Consider the following 19477-nt stretch of genomic DNA (forward strand, 5'->3'; position numbering starts at 1 on the left):
CTAAGGCAGGAGATACCAGGAGCTTGGAATCAGCTTAGACAACATTGTCAGACTTAAGGTGAGCCAGGTATGCAGCTCAGTTAATAAAGTGCTTCCCACAGGAGCATGAGGATCTGCACTTCTCTTTAGAACCCATATAAAAATCCAGATGTGTCTGTATGCCTATAATCCCCCAAACTGGGATGATGGAGACTGGTGAATCCCTGGGGCCTGCAGGCTAGCCCATCTGGCTCAACTTGGTAGCTCCACATTTAAGTGAAAGACACTCTAGAAAACTGGTCTGTGGAAGAAGACACATGATGTCTGTCATGTGTAGGTGAGTGCTGGCAGACGCACAAAATTTAAAAATAAGAGGATCCTCAGTAACCCACTTTAAAGGGCAGTGATAATCACTAATAAGCTGACTTTATATTTATCCTCTGAAAAACATAACCAATGGCTACAATGAAGAAAGGATACAATAGGTTAAAAGTACAGTTGGACACAGTTACATTATCAGTTTAATTGATGCTAAAAGGCTGAGTGTAAGGTAATGGCTCCTACATAAGATAAGCACTTTCCTTTTTGAAGCAAGACTAACAGCAAAGGTGCAGTGATAAAGGTGGAAAGAATAAGCAATTCAAAGAACATCAGAGAGTAAGATGCAGGTGTCTGAGGAGGGAGGATTCTCTCTAACAAGCTAATGAATTTTAACTTTGTAAGTAGTCTTCTTACATAGTCCCAACAGGGACCTACCAGTGCCTTCACTTATCCAAATATTTTTAGAATTTACAAATTAAAAAAATTGATTTACTTTCTATGTATGAGCTTGATTGCAAAACAACCTGTATTTATAGAGGGACTTAGATACTCACTTGCATAAGTAAGTATCTTATACAAGTAAATTTTCAAATACACATACACACACACACACACACTCACACTGTAGTGTAGCTGTATCTGTTATGTGGGGTTTAATGTGAACATTTTGAGGTCAGGCTAAAAAAAGTTGACCTAGAGATGCCCTTAGTTTTAATCTACTAGGGTTTGCAAAAACCATTTTTGTGTAGTTACATTTTTTTTCTAAGGTAGTCCTCAGAGTAGAGAAACTTCAGTGGGACAGAAACTTGGACCAATAGAATGGAGGAGTTCAAAGTCTTGGGCCTAAAATGGGAAGGAAGTCAATAGGAAACAAGCTGACTTGTCCTGCAGACTTCTAGGGGAGGCTCTGGAATTAGGAACATTGCATTTTGGGAGAAATGGGTCACTGGGTGTGACTAAAGCAAGGGTGTGTGAAAACATGAGAAACAATTTTTTTTCCTTACTGCAGAGTACGCTACCTCTGTCCTCACCCTGAGAAAGCTAACGGTTTACTAAGAGGCCTTGAACTTGCAACAGTGCCCCAGCCATAGTTGAGGTTACAGGTAGGAGTTACTGTACAGGAGGAACAGAACTGAGTGACATTAAATAGTGATTTCTTCCTTCCAGCCCTTGCTCAGTTTAACTGCATAAATGTTGATGGGTAACTGACCAGGCTACAAGAAGGAGCTATAGGTATCTGATGAACCCTGATGGAAGCAGCAGCCTCCTTCATCTCATGCTGGAGCTTACTAGTAGTTATGCTCTATTTCCAAATAGTGGTCATAGTGTTTTATGTTTACATGCTTCTCGTTTTTGATAGTGATAGGATTCAAACCCACAGCCTTCTAGGCAAACACTTTGCTACTGAACTACACCACGGTTACTTGATCTTATATAATAATAAATAACAGAACACCCACGTGATGGTAAATGTATAAATAGAAGTTTGGAAGAATCAGTGTGATGGTCTGAGGACTATGGTTTTCTTTAGAGGAGCTGCTGCTTTTGACTGTCCTGGGGCTATATGTATCTACAGGATTGTTCTAGTGCAACATGAACAGAGAGAAAGCACCCAGCACTGTTGGCACGAGGGCCACGGAGGTTCTAAATGAAGTCAGATTTCTGATCTCTAGGTCTGACTTCTCACTGCTGGTTTATTGCTTGGTTTTTGAACACATGGGAAAATGTAAGGGACATCAAATGGTGGGTATGTCTTGGTTTTTATTCTATGCTTTGAGTTATTATTTAAAGAAATACAGAAGTTTAAAATACTTCTTCCATTTTCCCCAGTGATAAATGCTGCTCATTCTTTCTATAATGGGACAACTACTCTACCAATCTCAGATGAAGACAGGACCCCACGGAAAAGAATAAGCAAAACATTAAATATGACAACAAGTCCTGAGGAGAAAAGAAAAATTATTGGTGATACTTTTGTTAAGGTACGTTTTTTAAGTATCTGCAAATATGTACAGTGTGTGTTCCGTGACACATGGGCACTTTTGTTTAAGGAGGATGCATGTTGCTAAGGTGCTGTTCTGGGAATTTAGGAACGGGCCTTTCAGCTAGCACTGCACTGTGGGTTAACCAGGGGTCAGAGTTTAGGGAATATTAAAGGGAGTGCTCATATACACATTTTTAAATCACCTGCAATGTATAGTGTTTTATTTTTGGTAGTTTGATGTACCTACATTCCTGGTTGGTACTTCAGAAAGAGTCGAATTGAAACTTTGTTGAAAGATTGATTTCTCAGAAAACTGTTCTGCTCTTGTGGTAACAGATTGCCAATGAAGTAATCAGTGAAATGAGTCTGAAGCCAGAGGAGGTTTTTCTTGCCCAAGGCACGTTACGGCCTGATCTAATCGAAAGTGCATCCCTTGTTGCAAGTGGCAAAGCTGAACTCATCAAAACCCACCACAACGATACGGAACTTATCAGGAAGTTAAGGGAAGAGGTAAAGGCTTGTGAGAACTTTTCCATAAAGTGTGTACATAGATTCCCTTTTTTCCATTCTTTCTGGTTTCTTCTCAGTACTTTGAAGGTTAACTAACCATTGCTATAAACTAATCATAGAATATTTATATCCCCCTCCAAAGGAATGCAATGCGTCTTGAGCTCAGTAGCAGTTAGTTATTGTTCATTTTAACTGTGCTTCCCTCACCTCCTGTCAAACCTGGACCACCATGAGCCACCACTTTTTTTATTTTTACATGTGGAGACATGGTATCTGTATGTATTCCTGGCTGGCTGGCCTGGAACTAGCTATGTAGCTAGTCTGGCCTCAAACTCAGATCTGCCTCCCTCTGCCTCCCACATGCTGAGATTAAAGGCTATCATTCCCTTCAAACTACTAATTTCTTTTGTAGTTTTGCTTGGTTTGGACACCTTGTTTAACTTTATCACCTGGGCTTTTGTGATTGGCTTTTTAACTTTCTTTTTAAAAAGATGACCTCAAGTAACTTATGCCTTTAACTTGTTACATCGCCAAGGACATTAGAAATGGCATTATAAATACTGGTTACAAATTCTTGTAAAACTTGCCTTTTCTTCTGCTGGACAGGTGTAGAGTTGGTAGAGCAGCACACTGTGGTGTGCGTTGCTGTAAACCCATCACTAGGACGTCAGGCAGCAGGATCTAGAGTTTCATGGTCTTTCAATAACATACCAAGTTAAAATCCAAGATTAGATTATAGGTGAACCTGTTTCAAAAACAAAAAATAATTCTCAAATTTCATAATAGCTTTAGCATTTTTGATCTTTTGAAAGACTGTTGTCCAAAATGTTCAATTTATACATTTTCATTTGGTTTCCAGTTTTCATATCTTATCCGGACTTATCTGTCTTCTTAAAATCATTGTATAAAACATAAAATAAATCCTTCCATGCGGAATAGAATAGTAGAATCTCTGTAACTTTCTCCGCGCAGAATTGAAAGTTACCCATTAAGCATATTTCATTTTGTCCCTATAGTACTGCCTGATAACTACTCTTATACTTAAATTCTATTTGAGTCCCTTGTATACCTGATACAAGTGGCACCATACAAACATGTCTTTCCTTTATTCTGTCTTTAGTAGTATCTTGTTGTTACTAGCTTATTTCATAGTTAGCATAAATAGTGTCCTTAAAATGTTAAGGCTGTATTATGTGATCTGATTCCCTTCTTTTCAAGTGCTAAGTAACAGAACATTGCATGGTGGATACTACATTTTGTTTATCTAATTTTTCATCATCGGACCTTTGTGATACATCTATGCTTTGAATATTGTGAGTTTTGCTATGAAAGTAGATATATACTTAATGCTTCAAGAATCTTCTTTCAGTCCTTCAGTCTACATATACTTAGGAGTGAGATTGTTTTGTTTTTTTCTATTCTGTTTCAAAGTTTCTGTTGTGGGAAGTATGTGCAGCAGTTGTACAGGAGTTCTGTTTTGTTTTGTTTTGTTTTTTAATTTATTAGTAACTCTGTATTTACATTTGAGATGTTATCCTTTTACCCCGCCTGCTCCTATCCTCCCTCGCCGTCCATTTGCCTTCACAAAGGTTCACTTCCTCCTGATCCCCCTCTCCTTCCCATTGCCTTGGCATTCCCCTACATTGGGAAAACATGCCCTCCCTGGAACAAAAGCCTCTTCTTACATTGATGCCAGACAATGCTATCTTCAGCTACATATGAAAGTGGATCAGTAGGTCTCTCAATGTTGCTCAAAGGTTGGTGTTTTAGTTCATGGGTGTTTTGGAGGGTTTGGTCAGTTGATTATCTTATTCTTCCCTTGAGGTTGTGTGGTAGGGTTTTATTGCTGTGAACAGACACCATGACCTAGGCAAGTCTTGCAAATAACAACATTTAATTGGGGCTGGCTGGCTGACAGGTTCAGAGGTGCAGTCCATTCATCAAGACAAGAGCATAGCAGCATCCAGGCAGGCATGGTGCAGGGGGAGCTGAGAGTTCTACATCTTCATCCAAAGGATGCCAGAAACAGACTGAGCATCCTTAGGCAGTTAGGAGTATCTCCAAGCCCACCTCCAGAGTGACACACTTCCTCCAAGGCCACACCTTCTTCTAGTGCCACTCCCTGGGCCAAACATATGCAAACCATCACAGGTTGCAACCCCTTTCAACTTCTTGGTCCATTCTATAGCAACCTCGTTGGGGTCACCAAGTTCAGAATGATGGTTAGCTGCAAACATGCTCAGCTGTATCTATATGATTCTAGCATAGTCCCTGAGGGGGCATCTCTGTCTGGTTCCTGCCAGTAAATACTCAGCATTAACTGTAGTGCTTGGATCCCATCTTTTTTTTTTTTTTTTTTTTTTTTTTTTTTTTAAATATCGTGGTGGTCATTGGCTGTTTTGTGTTTGTGTTTATTAGCCATCTAATAGCCATGTCACTGTTCCCTTGATAAAGTGGTATCTGTTGTCAACTGAGACAGGGTCTCCGAGTTTCTTGAATTTGCTGTTTTACCTTCCCAGCACTGCACTTGCAGGTGTGCAAGCACTGCTGTGGTAAGCTCAGTGGTTTTGATTTTCATTTCCCTGGAGTAATGTCTAGAATCTTTTCAGATGCTTATTGGCCATTTGTTTGTTTATCTTGGAGAAATGACTGTTCATACCCTTTCTTTGTTCATATACTGAGTTTTAATTTGATACCAGTTAGAATTATTTTTTTCTTGGGGTTGGAAAAAAGATTTTGCAGTTAAGAACACTTGGCTGCTAAGGACTGGGGTTCAGTTCCTAGCATGTACAAGGTAGCTCACAATCCTCTGTATGTAACTCTAGTTCCAAGGTTCTGAAAGGCATGCAAGTGCTACAGGTATATGCATGCAAGCAGACAAAATACCTATGCACATGAAAGAAATACATTTTATTTACTTCTAATCATTTGCCATTTATCCTTTTATTTTTTGATACTGTTAGAAAAGTTGTTTTTTTTTTAAAGACAGGCACTTTGTGTAGACCAGGCTAGACCTAGAACTCATAGAAATTTGGCTGCCTCTTCATCCCATTGCTAAGGTTAAGGTGTATACCACCATACCCAGCTCATTTGGACTTATTAGCATAAACATGTTTTCCAATTGCCCGCCTTGTATCCTGTGAGAAATAGATGAGAGCTGATGGGTCTCATCTTTTTTAAGATTTTCTTTATTTTGTGTGTTTGATTCTTTTATCTTTGTGTATGTCTGTGCATCACGTGTGTGCCTGGTGCCAGTGGAGGTTAGAAAGAGGGTATTGGATCCCTTAGAACTGACCTCTAGACTTGTATGTGTACTGAGAATTGATGCTGCATTCTCTAGAAGGGAGGAACCAGGGCTCTTAAACAATGAGCCATCTCTCCTTATAAGACTTGTAAGCATTATACATATAATGTGTTTCAACAAAGATTATGAATGCCACTGAATTCCTTCTAAGCCTCATGGGAGAAAATATCTTAAATGATAGTCTAATCTTTTAACTGGTCTCTCTTTTTTATAGGGAAAAGTAATAGAACCTCTAAAAGATTTTCATAAAGACGAAGTCAGGATTTTAGGCAGAGAGCTTGACCTGCCAGAAGAATTGGTTTCCAGGCATCCTTTTCCAGGTAAAAATACAGCTGGAATTTGTTTGAATTTGTGTGTCTTCTTAGGGAATGTGTGACATGAAAGAAGGTGACAGGGAACACATTCTCTGAAGAACGCACTGCATTTATACCATATGAGACTCATTCTCTTGCTTGTTTGCATTAGATACTGGATAATTCCTGGAAATCTAGCATATAACATTGGTTCCAGATAAGGAGGTAGAGCAAAGAGAGATTTTCATTACATTTTCATAGTTCTTAGTTGTAGATCTAGGATTTTCATACCCTGAGTACTGTGTATTAAATTAAATCTTCATTTCACTTCTTCTGATTTTAAAAAGATAGGGTCTTTTAAAAATAGTTCTCTTGAAAAATAGTGATATTCCCCTCATTCCCACCTCCAGGTTGCTTTGGATGCTCTGACTTCATGCATTTAAGGCCAGCCTGGTCTACAGAGTGATTCCAGGACAGCCAGAGCTATACAAAGAAAAAAACCAAATTAAAGCCAACAACAAAACACCATACACACACACAGAAAAACCCCTGGATGTTTATTCTAAAACTAGTAATGAGACTTGAGAACAACTGATGGAATATGATTTTCATTTTGCTTCTAGACACCTCAGTAGGTTTTTTCTGCATGTTCTAGTAAAGCAGCAGATCTTGTGCATGCCTTTTATTCTATTTTAGTTTTATGTGAGATTTATTTTGTTTGCACATGTTTTTGCCTGCATGTATGTGTATTCTCCATGGGCATGCCAGAGGCCTAGAGAAGTCAGAAGAGGGCATCAGAGCCCCTGAGACACGTGGTGCTGGCAACTAAAACCTGCTACTTGTAACTACCCAGTGACCTCTCTACCCTGCTGTTTACTCATTTACTTGCTTGTTTGCCTACTTACTTACTTTATGAGTATTATTTATTTGGTAAATGAAAGCACTAGCTCACATGTTTGCATTAAACAATATTTTCACTTTTATATTTTAATTTTAAATACCCTATGAGATAAGGTGGTTTCTTACATTTTTCACATTTGTGTATGATAGATTTTATCATCAAATGAGATTTTCAGTACATTACTGTATATATAGTATGAATTAAAATATTATCTGGAACATTTTTGTGAGAATACATAGATTAGTCAGTTTGGATGGGAAATTAATACATATATTTGAAATTAAATATCTTGTGTTCATTTGATACAGTTTTAGATTGAGCCCCTATGTGTTCATGCATACTGAATATTGGCTCTACCAAAGAGCTACATTTTTGACCTTGAAAATTAGAGTGCTAGGAGTCAATGGTAGACTATATATTAGCATGCGCCATGGCCTGGGTTTGAGCCCTAACACTCTTAAGATAAAAAGGGGAGAACAAAGCACCCCGTCATGGCAGTTAGATTCTAATTTATAGGGGTTTTATGTTTTAGAGATAGTGTCAATTTTCTATTAAAACTAAAATTTATAGATTTTATGTTCAAAATTGTTATTCTTCAGGTCCTGGCCTGGCAATCAGAGTAATATGTGCTGAAGAACCTTATATTTGTAAAGACTTTCCTGAAACCAACAATATTTTGAAAATAGTAGCTGATTTTTCTGCGAGTGTTAAGAAGGTAATAAATGATTTGACATATCTAGACAAGATAGATTGCTTTTGTATTCTTGTTTTAAAATGAATTTATTTCATGTTCAGAGCAGTATTTACTCACAATGACTATATAAAAATCATGTCACAGAGGCTAGGTAGATATGTCTGTATAAGCAACCAGACTGCATACCTCTGTCCATAGGAGTTCCAGGTGAGCTACATAAGATGCGCCTTCATAGGCTGTAAGAAAGTAAATCACGATTGAAGTAGAAGTCAGTTTAAGAAGGCTGTGTGCTCCATTGAAGGCAGCATTTTACTAGTTCCATCTGAATAAGAGATCTTGGACCAGAAAAGAACTGTCATTAGATAACAGGTTTTCTTAGTAACACTTTAGCTACAAATTGTGAATGTGTAGCAGTTTCTTAGTCCCTCAAATGTGAGTTGTTAACTCATAAAGCATTAAAAATGATTGTTTTGCCAAGAGGACAGAAAGGTTGATTCAATTTAAGTAGTGATACTAAGTATCATGTAGAAATCAAGGGTTTAACTTCAAGCCAGTAAAGAAGCAGTGAGTTGGGAGAATCACCAGTTCAAAAAAGCAAAAGGGGCAAAACACAAAGTGGGAAGGCAACACACAAAATGCACAAAAGGTGACAGGGAAGTAAAAACATCAGGATATAGACATTTAATTTATATTTCTTACCCCCCAAATGAATTTCTGCTGTAGTATGTAGCACATAGCATATTCTACATGATCTACTGTTAAAAACTAGCAGGTACATAAGATTATGATTTTTTTACAACTTGAACAAAAATGTCTGTTTGGTTTTCTCAGCCTCATACATTGTTGCAAAGAGTCAAAGCCTGCACGACTGAAGAGGACCAGGAGAAGCTCATGCAAATTACAAGTCAGCATTCATTGAATGCTTTCTTGCTTCCAATTAAGACTGTGGGTGTGCAGGTGAGTTATATAATTTCACATATTGGGATATAACTTTCTGCTGTTTGATTTATAAAGTTTTGAGTTTGAAATTACTTTGGAAAATTAAGTGTGACATTATATCCTAAGTATATTCTAAGTTTAGAGCGGTAAAATAAGTTTATAGATGGTTAATGGAGTGAATAAACTTATAAAAACTGAACATTTAGGCAAAGATTTTATAGCTTTAGTTTTTTGTTTTGTCCTCTAGTCAAAGGAAAATGATCAGAGAACCATTTACTTCACAGTTTGCTGATAAAGGTCAGGTCCTTGTTTATCTGTGCACTTATATGTGCTGTGGCTTGAGAAGGCTTTTCTTTAGCTGCAAGAGGTATCAGATGAATGTGTACATGTTTAGCTTCTGTTCTGCAAGCATATGTGACTGAGTTATATATGCAAGCATATATAACTTAACACAAAATCATAAGCTTATTAAAACATCGAGATTTGTGTGTGTGTACATACTCATATACCACAGTATGTACACACTTGTATACAACAGTACGTGTGTGTGTGTGTGTGTGTGTGTGTGTGTGTGTGTGTGTGTGTGTGTGTGTTGTAGATGAGAGGGCAACTTTTAGCCATCAGTTCTGTCTTGTGTGTTGAGGCAGGGTCTCTTGTTTCTGCCACAGCTGGACTGTGATGTGAGTGATTCTTCTCTCTCTCCTATGTCCTATAAGAGTACTTAGATTACATGTGTATCACAGTACTTGCCTATGTTTATATGACATGGATTCCAGAGATTGAACTGAGGTGCTTAGGCTTACAAGGCTAGCTACAGTACCTACTGAGCACCTCACCTGCCTGTGGTTTTGTTGTTATGATTTAATTGCATGCAACTTGAGTGTGAACTTTGTACACTAGTGCCTCAATGTTCCAAGATTTTCATTGAAGATTTTGTAGGCCCAGTATTATCTCCTCTTTAATGTGTCATCTCTTTTAACTGTGACACACTGCTTTTAAAATTATGATTATTCTGCTTTTTCTAGGTGTAAAACTGAGGATAATGGTAGTTGGGTTTTGGAATGCTGTTGATAAGTGACCACATTAAGTTCTATTTCATTACCCTTCAGGGAGTTTTTGAGCTTTGCTCTGATATTTATAGACAGATATTTGCAAATATATCTGTCAAATATATCTTATAAAAGTCAAAGTGTAGATTGGTTTTTTTTAAACATTTCTTAGTTCTTATGGCACGTGGGATTCAGTCTCAATACAGTTAAAACAACAGTAGTAAAAGACCACATTTTGTTTTGGCTTTTCAAGACCCCAGTGATCTCTTTGTAGCCCTGGCTGCCCTGAGACTGGTCCTATAAACCAGGGTTGTCTTGAGCTCAGAGATCTGCCTTCCTCTACCTTCCAAGTGTTGGGATTAGAGGCGTGTGCCACTATTGCCTAGTTAAACCCTTAGGAGAGTTTACTAAAGAAACTTGTCTATTTGTAATTTCTGTGAAATGTGAAGATAAAATAGTTCCCTATTACTTTTTTTTTTTTTCCCAAGAAGTTTTTGTTAAGATAGATATTTATTCTTGGTATTTGATGACTGATTTCTTTTCAATTTTTTTTTATTAGTGTGTATTGGATGTTTTGCCTGATTGCATGTCTGCTTGAAGGCTAGGAGAGGGAGTTAGATTCCCCGGAACGGATGTTACTATGGTGTTAGCTACGTGTGGGTGTGAAGACTGAGCTCAGGGGCTCTACAGCAGCAGCCAGTGCCCTGGGCCACTCAGTCAGCTCTTCCGTTTGTTTCTATTTTTAAATACACCTCCTGGTGACACTAACAAGACAGCAAATCCTCTCAAAACCGCTCTTTCAGTTAGGAAGAGAGCATTCAATTCTAGGATGCTGTGGGGTCCTTTGTATTCAAACCATCATACTGTTTGTAAACTTCTCTACCCATGGTCTGTTTGTCTGAGTCCTGAACAGTGTCATGTTCTTCTCCAGTTTCCCTCTTTCCTGATGTTCGAATGTTGTGATTCTAGGGCTTGTCTACTTTCTTTGTGTTTCTTGGAGTTTGTTAGATACTCGTCCTGTGCCTTTTATTTGGTTAAGCTTAAGTTTGTCCTTATTGTTTCTAATTTGTTTCCAGAATATTTCTTTTATTGCTGGCTTTTTCATCCATTTTTTTGCTTTTTCTTCTATGTTGAATACCCCCACAGATCCAAGATGGAATTCTGTCAGCTTATTTGTATGTGAGGTCGTGGGTCATTTATATTAGTTTATCTTTGAAGACTACCTGTGACATCCCACCTTATTCAGTACTTTTGTGTTTAGCAAGAGAGGAATCTGGATCTTTTAAAAGATACTGTTCCCAACCCCCGTGTGTGTGTGTGTGTGTGTGTGTGTGTGTGTGTGTGTGTGTGTCAGAGACTCAGGCTGCCCTCAGTCTATACATAATGGAGGCTGTTCTTGAATTTACCACCTCCCACCTTTGATTGGCAAATGCTGGCATTATAGGCAAGTGACAGCACACCAGCCAAGCAGCCTGTTTTTCAGAATTCTATCCTTAGTACCATTTGCAGAAGAAAGGGGCATCAACATCAAATGGTACAGGATACAGAAAGACACCTAAAATTCAATAAACCTGTTAGTATATCAACAAAGAAGACAAAACAGAGAGATGGCAAAACTATTGTAAAGTATGTTGTAGCATTAAAAATTACTTAAGGTAAAGGGAAAATAGTAAATGAGATAAAAGGAGGAGGCAGGAAGAGGGAAAAATCGTAAGAAATAAAGTTAAGTTAAAAAAGAATAAAAATAGAGAATGTTGCAAAAGGGAAAAGAACAAGAGATTCTTTTGGTTTTTCTTTGCTAGTTTTTAAAACAAGGTTTTCTAATGGTAAGGAAAAAATACATGACCAATTTTACATAACTAGAAGGGGGATTAAAAACAAAAACAGGTGTAAAGCCAAGAAAAAGCAAGCCCCAAACCCCAATATAATGAAAATCAGAATAACTATATTAAACAACAGGCAAAATAGAATAGCTCTTTTGCTGTGGTGCCTGCTAGGAGGTTGGCTGTGTCAGGATAAAGCTGAGTATCTCCTTCCCTGCCACCAGGTGTCAGAAACTCTGATGTGGACGATGAACAGACTTTGATGTTCTGTGGGAAGTTTATGGCCATAGAAGCAGTTGCTGATCCTCTAGATGAATAGTGGAAGGGTTCTGGGGTCTGAGTTGGCGGTGGAAATGTAGTAAGCCTTTTCCACGAAGCAAGGCATTTTGACCCGTGGCAGAGAGCTCCTGCTGTTGAGAAAGGGGCGTTAATATTATAGACCAAGGAGAACTGGGGAGCGGAAGTGCAAGTCAGTTCACAGATGCATTGTGGGTGCCAGTCTGAGGGTTTCTCAATTTCATTGTTGTTAAAAAAAGAGAGAAAAATACCAGGACTGACAGACAGGACTGTGCCTCATTGATTGGGAACTTAAAGAACTAGCAGAATCAGAAAGCTTTTGGTCTCTGAAAGAAGATGACGTCTACCAATATGTAGTTAGCCCTCAAACAAAGAAGGTAAGAAGCCCATGACCAGAGCACCCAAGATTTAGCATTATGGCACTCCACATGTCGTGGAACAACAATGCTGGCGTATTGCTCTCAAGAAACAAGGAGGACACTGTAGGATATGTTAAATTATTGGCCAAGAGAATAAAGGAAGCTGAAGAAAAATATCAGAACTGATTACAAGAGACATAGGCTGTTGGCACTGAAAGCATCTACTTTTACATCTTAGTCCAGTCAAAAACAAATCTTTAAGAGTAACAAATAAATAATCATACCTTAAAGACCCCTCTCTCTAAAGCTAAAATGTTACTAAAGAAATATTAGGGTCTAGGAGGATAGCTCAGTGACAACACTTGCTGTTCTTCCAGAGGACCCGAGCAGATCCTCAGTCAGGCTGTCCCTAGCGCATTAACTCTAGCTCCAGGGCATCTGGTGGGCTTTGGATACCACCACGCCACCCTTTCTACCACCAATGTAAATCACTGTAGAAAGATGATGTATTGGACCAGTCTTTTTTCTTAGTGCTGTAGCTTGGAGAAGGGCGGTTTCACATGGCAGGTGGAGCACTGGTTAAGCTTGTAGCCTATGTATCTTGTTCTTCTGTAGGTGTGGTAGGCAAATGTGCAGTGCAGAGCTGCTGCCCGTCAGGAACTCCTTCTTGTGGCACTGCATAGACCTTGGAGCCTTATTTGGGCTGGGCCTCTCACCCCTCTTAGACTTCTGAGTGTACGCCTTGGGGTATTATTTGTCCTGATTGCGGTTATCTCAAGTGCAGGTCTGTGCTGTGGAAGAGTTGCCTTCCTGCTACCATTCCCAGCTACTGACGATTGAGGCTTTGGTGCACGTGTAAATTGTATTATGCTTAAGTCTGCTCTTAAGACATTTATTATTGCCATGTATTTAGACTGTTCAATCTTAATTTTGTAACCTTATGTCTTTGATAAACCCTTCCTCAGCCTCTGGCAACCACTATTGTTCTCACAACTTATGTAGGATAAACTTTTTAAGTTCTATCTGTGAGTGTAATCACGTGCTTCTTGTCTTTTGGGTGCAGATCTTACTTTAAAGATCTTGAGTTCTACACAAAGGAAAGGATTTCATTTTTCAGTGGCTGAATAGCATTTCATTGTACTATGATAGGTAGGTAGGTAGATAGATAGATAGATAGATAGATAGATAGATAGATAGATAGATAGATAGATAGATAGATGATAGATGGATGGGTGGATGGATGGATGGATAGATAGATATGTAGATAGAAATTTTCAGTTCTATTGATGAATATTTAAGTTGTTTCCATTCTGTTTTACTCAATCGATAAATATAGGTAATAGATCTTGTCTGTCAAACTAAATATGCTGGTTTGTCATAGTTGGGCAGCCATTTGGAATGACTTCAAGGGGACTCCTGCATGTTTTATAAATTGTTGAAATGTCCATGATGGTTTATTCCTGAATTGATCGAGGTGGGATTTAGTGAGGGGTTTTAATTTAAGACCTAAGTTTTATTATTAGACAAATGTAGAATATGCTTTTCAGATATATATTAAAAAGCAAAAAACAAATTACTACTGATAATGTCACTTTAAAGAACATTTTCTAGTCCATCTTTTGACTTAACTGTTAAAAGTTGATTATATCTATTTGTACAGGGTGACTGCCGTTCTTACAGTTATGTGTGTGGAATCTCCAGCAAAGATGAACCTGACTGGGAATCTCTTATTTTCCTTGCCAGACTTATTCCTCGAATGTGTCACAACATTAACAGGTATATTCCATGGGTGGTGGGAGAATGTGTACTGGGAGATCTTTTCTGAATGAAGGATTAGAAGGCTTACTTACCCATGTGAGTAAGATAGGAGATGAGAGTGGTATACTCACATCCCTTTGTAATGTGCTGTGGGCAACTTGGCTATTGTTAGGGGAATACTTAATTTATCCTATATTTTAATCCCTTTTCATAGTATTATTTTGCTTATTTATGAAGAAAATATTGAAAGAAAGAATAATTTTGGGAGCTAGGTAGATGGCTCAGCAGGAAAACATTCTTGCTGCTAAGCTGGAAGACCTGAGTTAGATGCCTGGCATCCTCATGGCAGGGAGAGAAGGATTTTCGACAAGTTGTTTTCTCACCTCCATACATGTGATACAATATATATGCATCCAAAAAAGCCAAAGTCTAGTTTGATATCAGCTTAAGTCATTTGGGAGGAGGAACTTTCAACTGAGAACATGACTTCACTGGACTGGCCTGTAGGCAAGCCTGTAGTGCATCTTCTTAATTAGTGGCTGATGTAGGACTGCCCAGTCCATTGAAAGCCAGTGCCGCCCTGGGCTGGAAGTCCTGGTGTTATAAGAAGGCAAACTGAGCCAGCCATGATGACCAAGCCAAGCCAGTAAGTTGCATTCCTTAATGGCCTCTGCATCACTTACTGATTCCAGGATTTTTCTCTGTCTGAGTTCCTGCCTTGCCCTCCTTTGGTGATAGACTGTTGCCTGGAAGTATAAGAAATAAACCCTCCCCTCCTAGTTGCCATTAGTCATGGTATTTTATTACAGCAATAGAAGCCATAAGTAAGACAATAGTAAACTGGGATGTCTTTGGCCTAGACAACTAGTGTTTGGCTTTGGAGCAGTAATGTTTGTGCTGGGGGTGGTGGTAGTGGTTACTGGAGAGCAAATTAAAATTGGGCATTGTTGAAGAAGGATTAAATTGAACCTCCATAGTCTGGCTAGGAAGACATGTCAGGCCACTGGATTCTCTTACACAGATGCCAAACAAGAGCACAGGGTAGAGGAAGGAAACACTCAAAGAGAGTATTGAGAATCCCAACAGTGCATCCTTGGATAAGGAATGGTCACTGCTGGAATTAAGGAGGGAGAAAATGCAGATTTAATAGCTTATCTTTAAAGAGGCCACTAATGGGGCTGGAGAGATGGCTCAGAGGTTAAGAGCAGTGGCTGCATTTCCAGAGGTCTTGAGGTCAGTTCCCATCAACCACATGGTTTCTTAACAACCATCTGTAATGAGATCTGAGGCCATCTTCTGGTGTGTCTGAAGACACAGTGCACTTATATACATAAAAATGAATTTAAAAGGCCACTAATGAATGATAGCCACTGTGTTTATTACAAAGCAAAAATAATCATGTGTCTTTTAGTCTTTACCATAATGCAATTTGTATATTAGGCTTCAACTCAGATCATAAAAAGCTTATAGAAAAAATTTTTGGACAGTCCAGATTTAAGTAAAATTGGATTGCAGTAAAGTGAATATAATTTCTCAAAGTAGTAATCCTACTTCCATAAATACTGTCATTGCTTTTCATTGTAAGATAAAGCTGGATTAACTGTTAACGCTCATCATATCACACATATGGATTGATGATGCCACCTCAAAGATTGGATTAATACTTAGATTATGTCACTGGTTATGACAGTATGCTTAGGAATCACTGGGGACCAAGCAGAACGCTTCTGTGTGTCTGTGGTCATTAAAGATGAGGTAGCATCTGTCCTTATTGTTCTTGACTATGCCAATTTAATTAGGATTCCCCGAATTCAAAGTGTTTACTTTTGCTTACAGAAAGGCAGTTTAGTGTGGTTTATATTATCAAAGAATTACTCAATATTTAGTGTAGTATATATTATCAAATAATGGATGATTAACACTTTTTACCAAAAAAGTCAAGTTGTTTAGTGTCAGAATTGCTAATTAAATATTATTTCATAGTTGTCTCTTTCCAGTTTTTTTTTCATGAATATATTATTTGCTTAGCCAACAAGAGTTGCTTGTAACTTCTTTTGTCTTTAGTTTGTACAGAAACTTGAAGTGTGTCAGATAGGGTTAACCTGGAAGAGTTGTTAACGGTGAGGAGAGAGTTAGGAAAGCCAGAATTCCAAATCCATAGGCAGATGCCACCCTGAACTATCCTCAGATGATTGAAAGTCCCACATAGACCTTCTCACAGTAGTGTTTCCTCTGACCTTTTTCCATCTAGAGTTGTCTATATCTTTGGCCCGCCAGTTAAAGAACCTCCTACAGATGTCACCCCAACGTTTCTGACAACCGGGGTGCTCAGTACTTTACGCCAAGCTGACTTTGAGGCCCACAACATTCTCAGGGAGTCTGGTAAGTGCTCATTCTGTGTTTCACAGTACATTGCATATGCATAAAAACAGGGTTTTTAGAAATTTGGCCTTAATAATTTCAAACAGTAGGATGTAGTTTTTGCTGTTTATTATGGGAGTTTCCATAATATAGCTTTTTAAATACAATTACTTTAATTTTTCGGCTATTCACAGACACTTAGAGTAGCAAGAAATGTGCATACCCACGCTTGTCTTCGCAGCAGCTGACGTGGACTACAGCAACAGTTCTTGTTTGAGCTTGTACGCAACTGTTCTTCTCATGCTCTATTTGCCGATATATTTTCAACATTTTCAGGGTCTTTTGTTGTTGATGATTTTGCTATTGAAAAATCACCCTGAAGTGAAATGCTGAAAAGCTGGCAAGAAAGCTGTGCTGTAACTCATGTGAAGATCCAGGTATTAGATAATCAAGGCAGGAGTTGTAGTTCCATTAATTGTAAGTTTAATAAATAAATGTTAATAATAAATAAATTAGATGTCTATAAACAGAAATACACTCAAGGCATTATTTTGCAGGGAGCACATTTGACTGTAGGTTTATAGGAACCTATTCCTGTTTCCACTTCTGGGAAAAGTGGGCTGTGGATCACTAAGTTGGTGTTCACAGTGTAGAATGTGAAACTACATTGAATAACAGAATTGATTTTCTTTTATGTCTCTCATTGCTGTGGACGAACCATTCATTTGCTTATGTTTGCTTTCTTTTGTGAGGGGCTCTCTGTAGTCTGGGTAGCTCTCACTTTTGAGACCTTCCTGTCTCAGCCTCTCACGTGGTGTGAGTATAGATGTGAAGTACCACGTCTGCATGCAATTCTGCTGTGTTCACTTTCAAAACTGTTGAACTCCATGTATGACGAGTGTTATGTGTGCAAGGAAGGGAGCAGGGAGAGGTAATTAGAGACTCTTTGCTAGGACTTTCTTGAGTTAGGGTAAGAGTATTTTTCTGTTGAGGGATGATACTAACTAAGCACTACATGGTTTTTCTTTAGGGTATGCTGGGAAAATCAGCCAGATGCCAGTGATTTTGACCCCATTACATTTCGACCGAGATCCACTTCAGAAGCAGCCTTCATGCCAGAGGTCTGTGGTTATTCGAACCTTCATTACTAGTGACTTCATGACTGGGGTACCTGCAACACCTGGCAGTGAGATTCCCGTAGAGGTAATTTATGTTACTTTTCCTAATATACATGTATGTCAGTGCCTCATAATTACACAGCACAGCAACAGAGACAGGCCATGACAGCTTGTACTTCTAGGATTGGTTCTTTATAAGGCAGGCTTATTTTTCTTTCTGTTTTCACTAATTTAATGCAGTGTAGCTGAAAGGGACTTTAAATCTAATACGAATTTGAGATACCTGCCTTTCTGATTATTATAACCCTGCTGATTATTTACTTACTATAAATAGTTTTCTCATATAAAGGACACGCTCCTAGGAGTGGAGAAAAGTTGGGATTTTTGAGAAAGAAGAATGAGATTTGATGATATTTACAATTACTCTGGCTGAGGGTGATCTTGAACTTCTGATCATCCTGCCTTCTCCCAAGTGCTGGGATTCTAGGCATGTGCCACCCTGCTGGGGACTGAACCCTACAGCTCTTGTTCTTCACCACTCTCCTTGTTTTACCAAAGTGAAGTTCCACAGGAGTTGTTGTCAGCAGCTGGTGAAAAGGGGACTGGGGCTCTGATGAGTGGAGAGAGCTCTTCACTGCTGCACAACCGAGGCTCTGGGGGCTGCTGGATGGCCGGGTGGACGATGCGTAGCACCTATTTCTTATGGCCAACTTTGTCAGATCTTGACAGACAGGTGCTCAAACTGTCTTTGACAGATTGTTATTAGAGTGCTTCCTGTGATATTTTGGTAGTGCTAGAGTTGTGTGTTTAAGCCATAGATAATTTACAAAGTATTGTATTAACACATAAAGTGATATGCTCTGATTTCAAACACTTTGAGGAGTAATGACTCAAAGTCACTATATCTATGGAGAAAAATAATCTTAAGTTTATTCAGACCCATCTCTCATATGTGAAGAGTAATAGCTAAAACGGATCATGTTTTAGTTTTCAGATGCAAGCATAGCCCTTTAGGATTATTGAGCATGTGGTGTATTCTCATTTTTTCCTGTAATCTTTGTTTTGGTAAACAGGTGGTGCTAAAGATGGTCACTGAGATAAAGAAGATTCCTGGAATTTCTAGAATTATGTATGACCTAACATCAAAGCCCCCGGGAACCACGGAGTGGGAGTAATAAATGTGTTGTTGAAGAACTGTGTGTAATTGAGGCTCATTAGATACCACTTGTTATTGACATGCGGTACTGTGGAAAATGTTACTGAAGCAGCTACTTCATGTCTGAGTTCTCATAGCAGGGACCCATGGCTTCCCATGGTTTCGTGTGGGGCCTGAGGATGACTAAAGGGAAGGAATACTTAGTTGTCTGGGTAAATGATCAAGGCACCATTGCCAAATGCAGACAGAGTTTTTGCTTTTGTCTCTCTCACTGACTCTTCTGTATGGATTCTTGAAACCAAAACACCCTTTAATTACCAGTATGGCTCACTTTGTATGCCTTTTGAAGAATCTGAATTTTTAAAAAAATTTTTTTAATGCTTATTTTTTCTTAAACGAGTGAGGAAAACCTATTCATGCCATAGAAAGCTGTTTCAACTTTTTTTTTTTTTTTTTTTTTTGGCACGATACGAGTAAAGTAAAAGATAAGATGCTTCAAATATGTAGCACACCAAGAATTTATTATAGAGGTACTTAGAGTTTGGTGTCATAGCCATGGGTAAAACGGAACTGACCATGTTTCCTACAGATGCCATGCTTTTCACTGTCATCTCCGTCCAGTCTTGTGTCT

The 19477-nt window shown here is 38.6% G+C and overlaps 1 protein-coding gene across 1 annotated transcript in view; it reads left to right on the top strand.

Moving 5' to 3' along the window:
* Positions 1 to 19155, top strand: part of GMPS (guanine monophosphate synthase) — a 32520-nt gene extending 13365 nt beyond the window's left edge. The window contains exons 8-16 of the mRNA XM_080915515.1: positions 2131 to 2282; positions 2621 to 2794; positions 6313 to 6418; positions 7892 to 8007; positions 8818 to 8943; positions 14114 to 14229; positions 16463 to 16593; positions 17603 to 17775; positions 18764 to 19155. Coding sequence (XP_080771641.1) covers positions 2131 to 2282; positions 2621 to 2794; positions 6313 to 6418; positions 7892 to 8007; positions 8818 to 8943; positions 14114 to 14229; positions 16463 to 16593; positions 17603 to 17775; positions 18764 to 18865 — 1196 coding nt within the window. The 3' untranslated portion in view covers positions 18866 to 19155. The remainder of the gene's footprint in view (positions 1 to 2130; positions 2283 to 2620; positions 2795 to 6312; positions 6419 to 7891; positions 8008 to 8817; positions 8944 to 14113; positions 14230 to 16462; positions 16594 to 17602; positions 17776 to 18763) is intronic.
* Positions 19156 to 19477: the final 322 nt, after the last annotated feature.

This window comes from Micromys minutus (assembly GCF_963924665.1).
Source record: "Micromys minutus genome assembly, chromosome: 4".
Taxonomy (NCBI): Eukaryota; Metazoa; Chordata; class Mammalia; order Rodentia; family Muridae; genus Micromys; species Micromys minutus.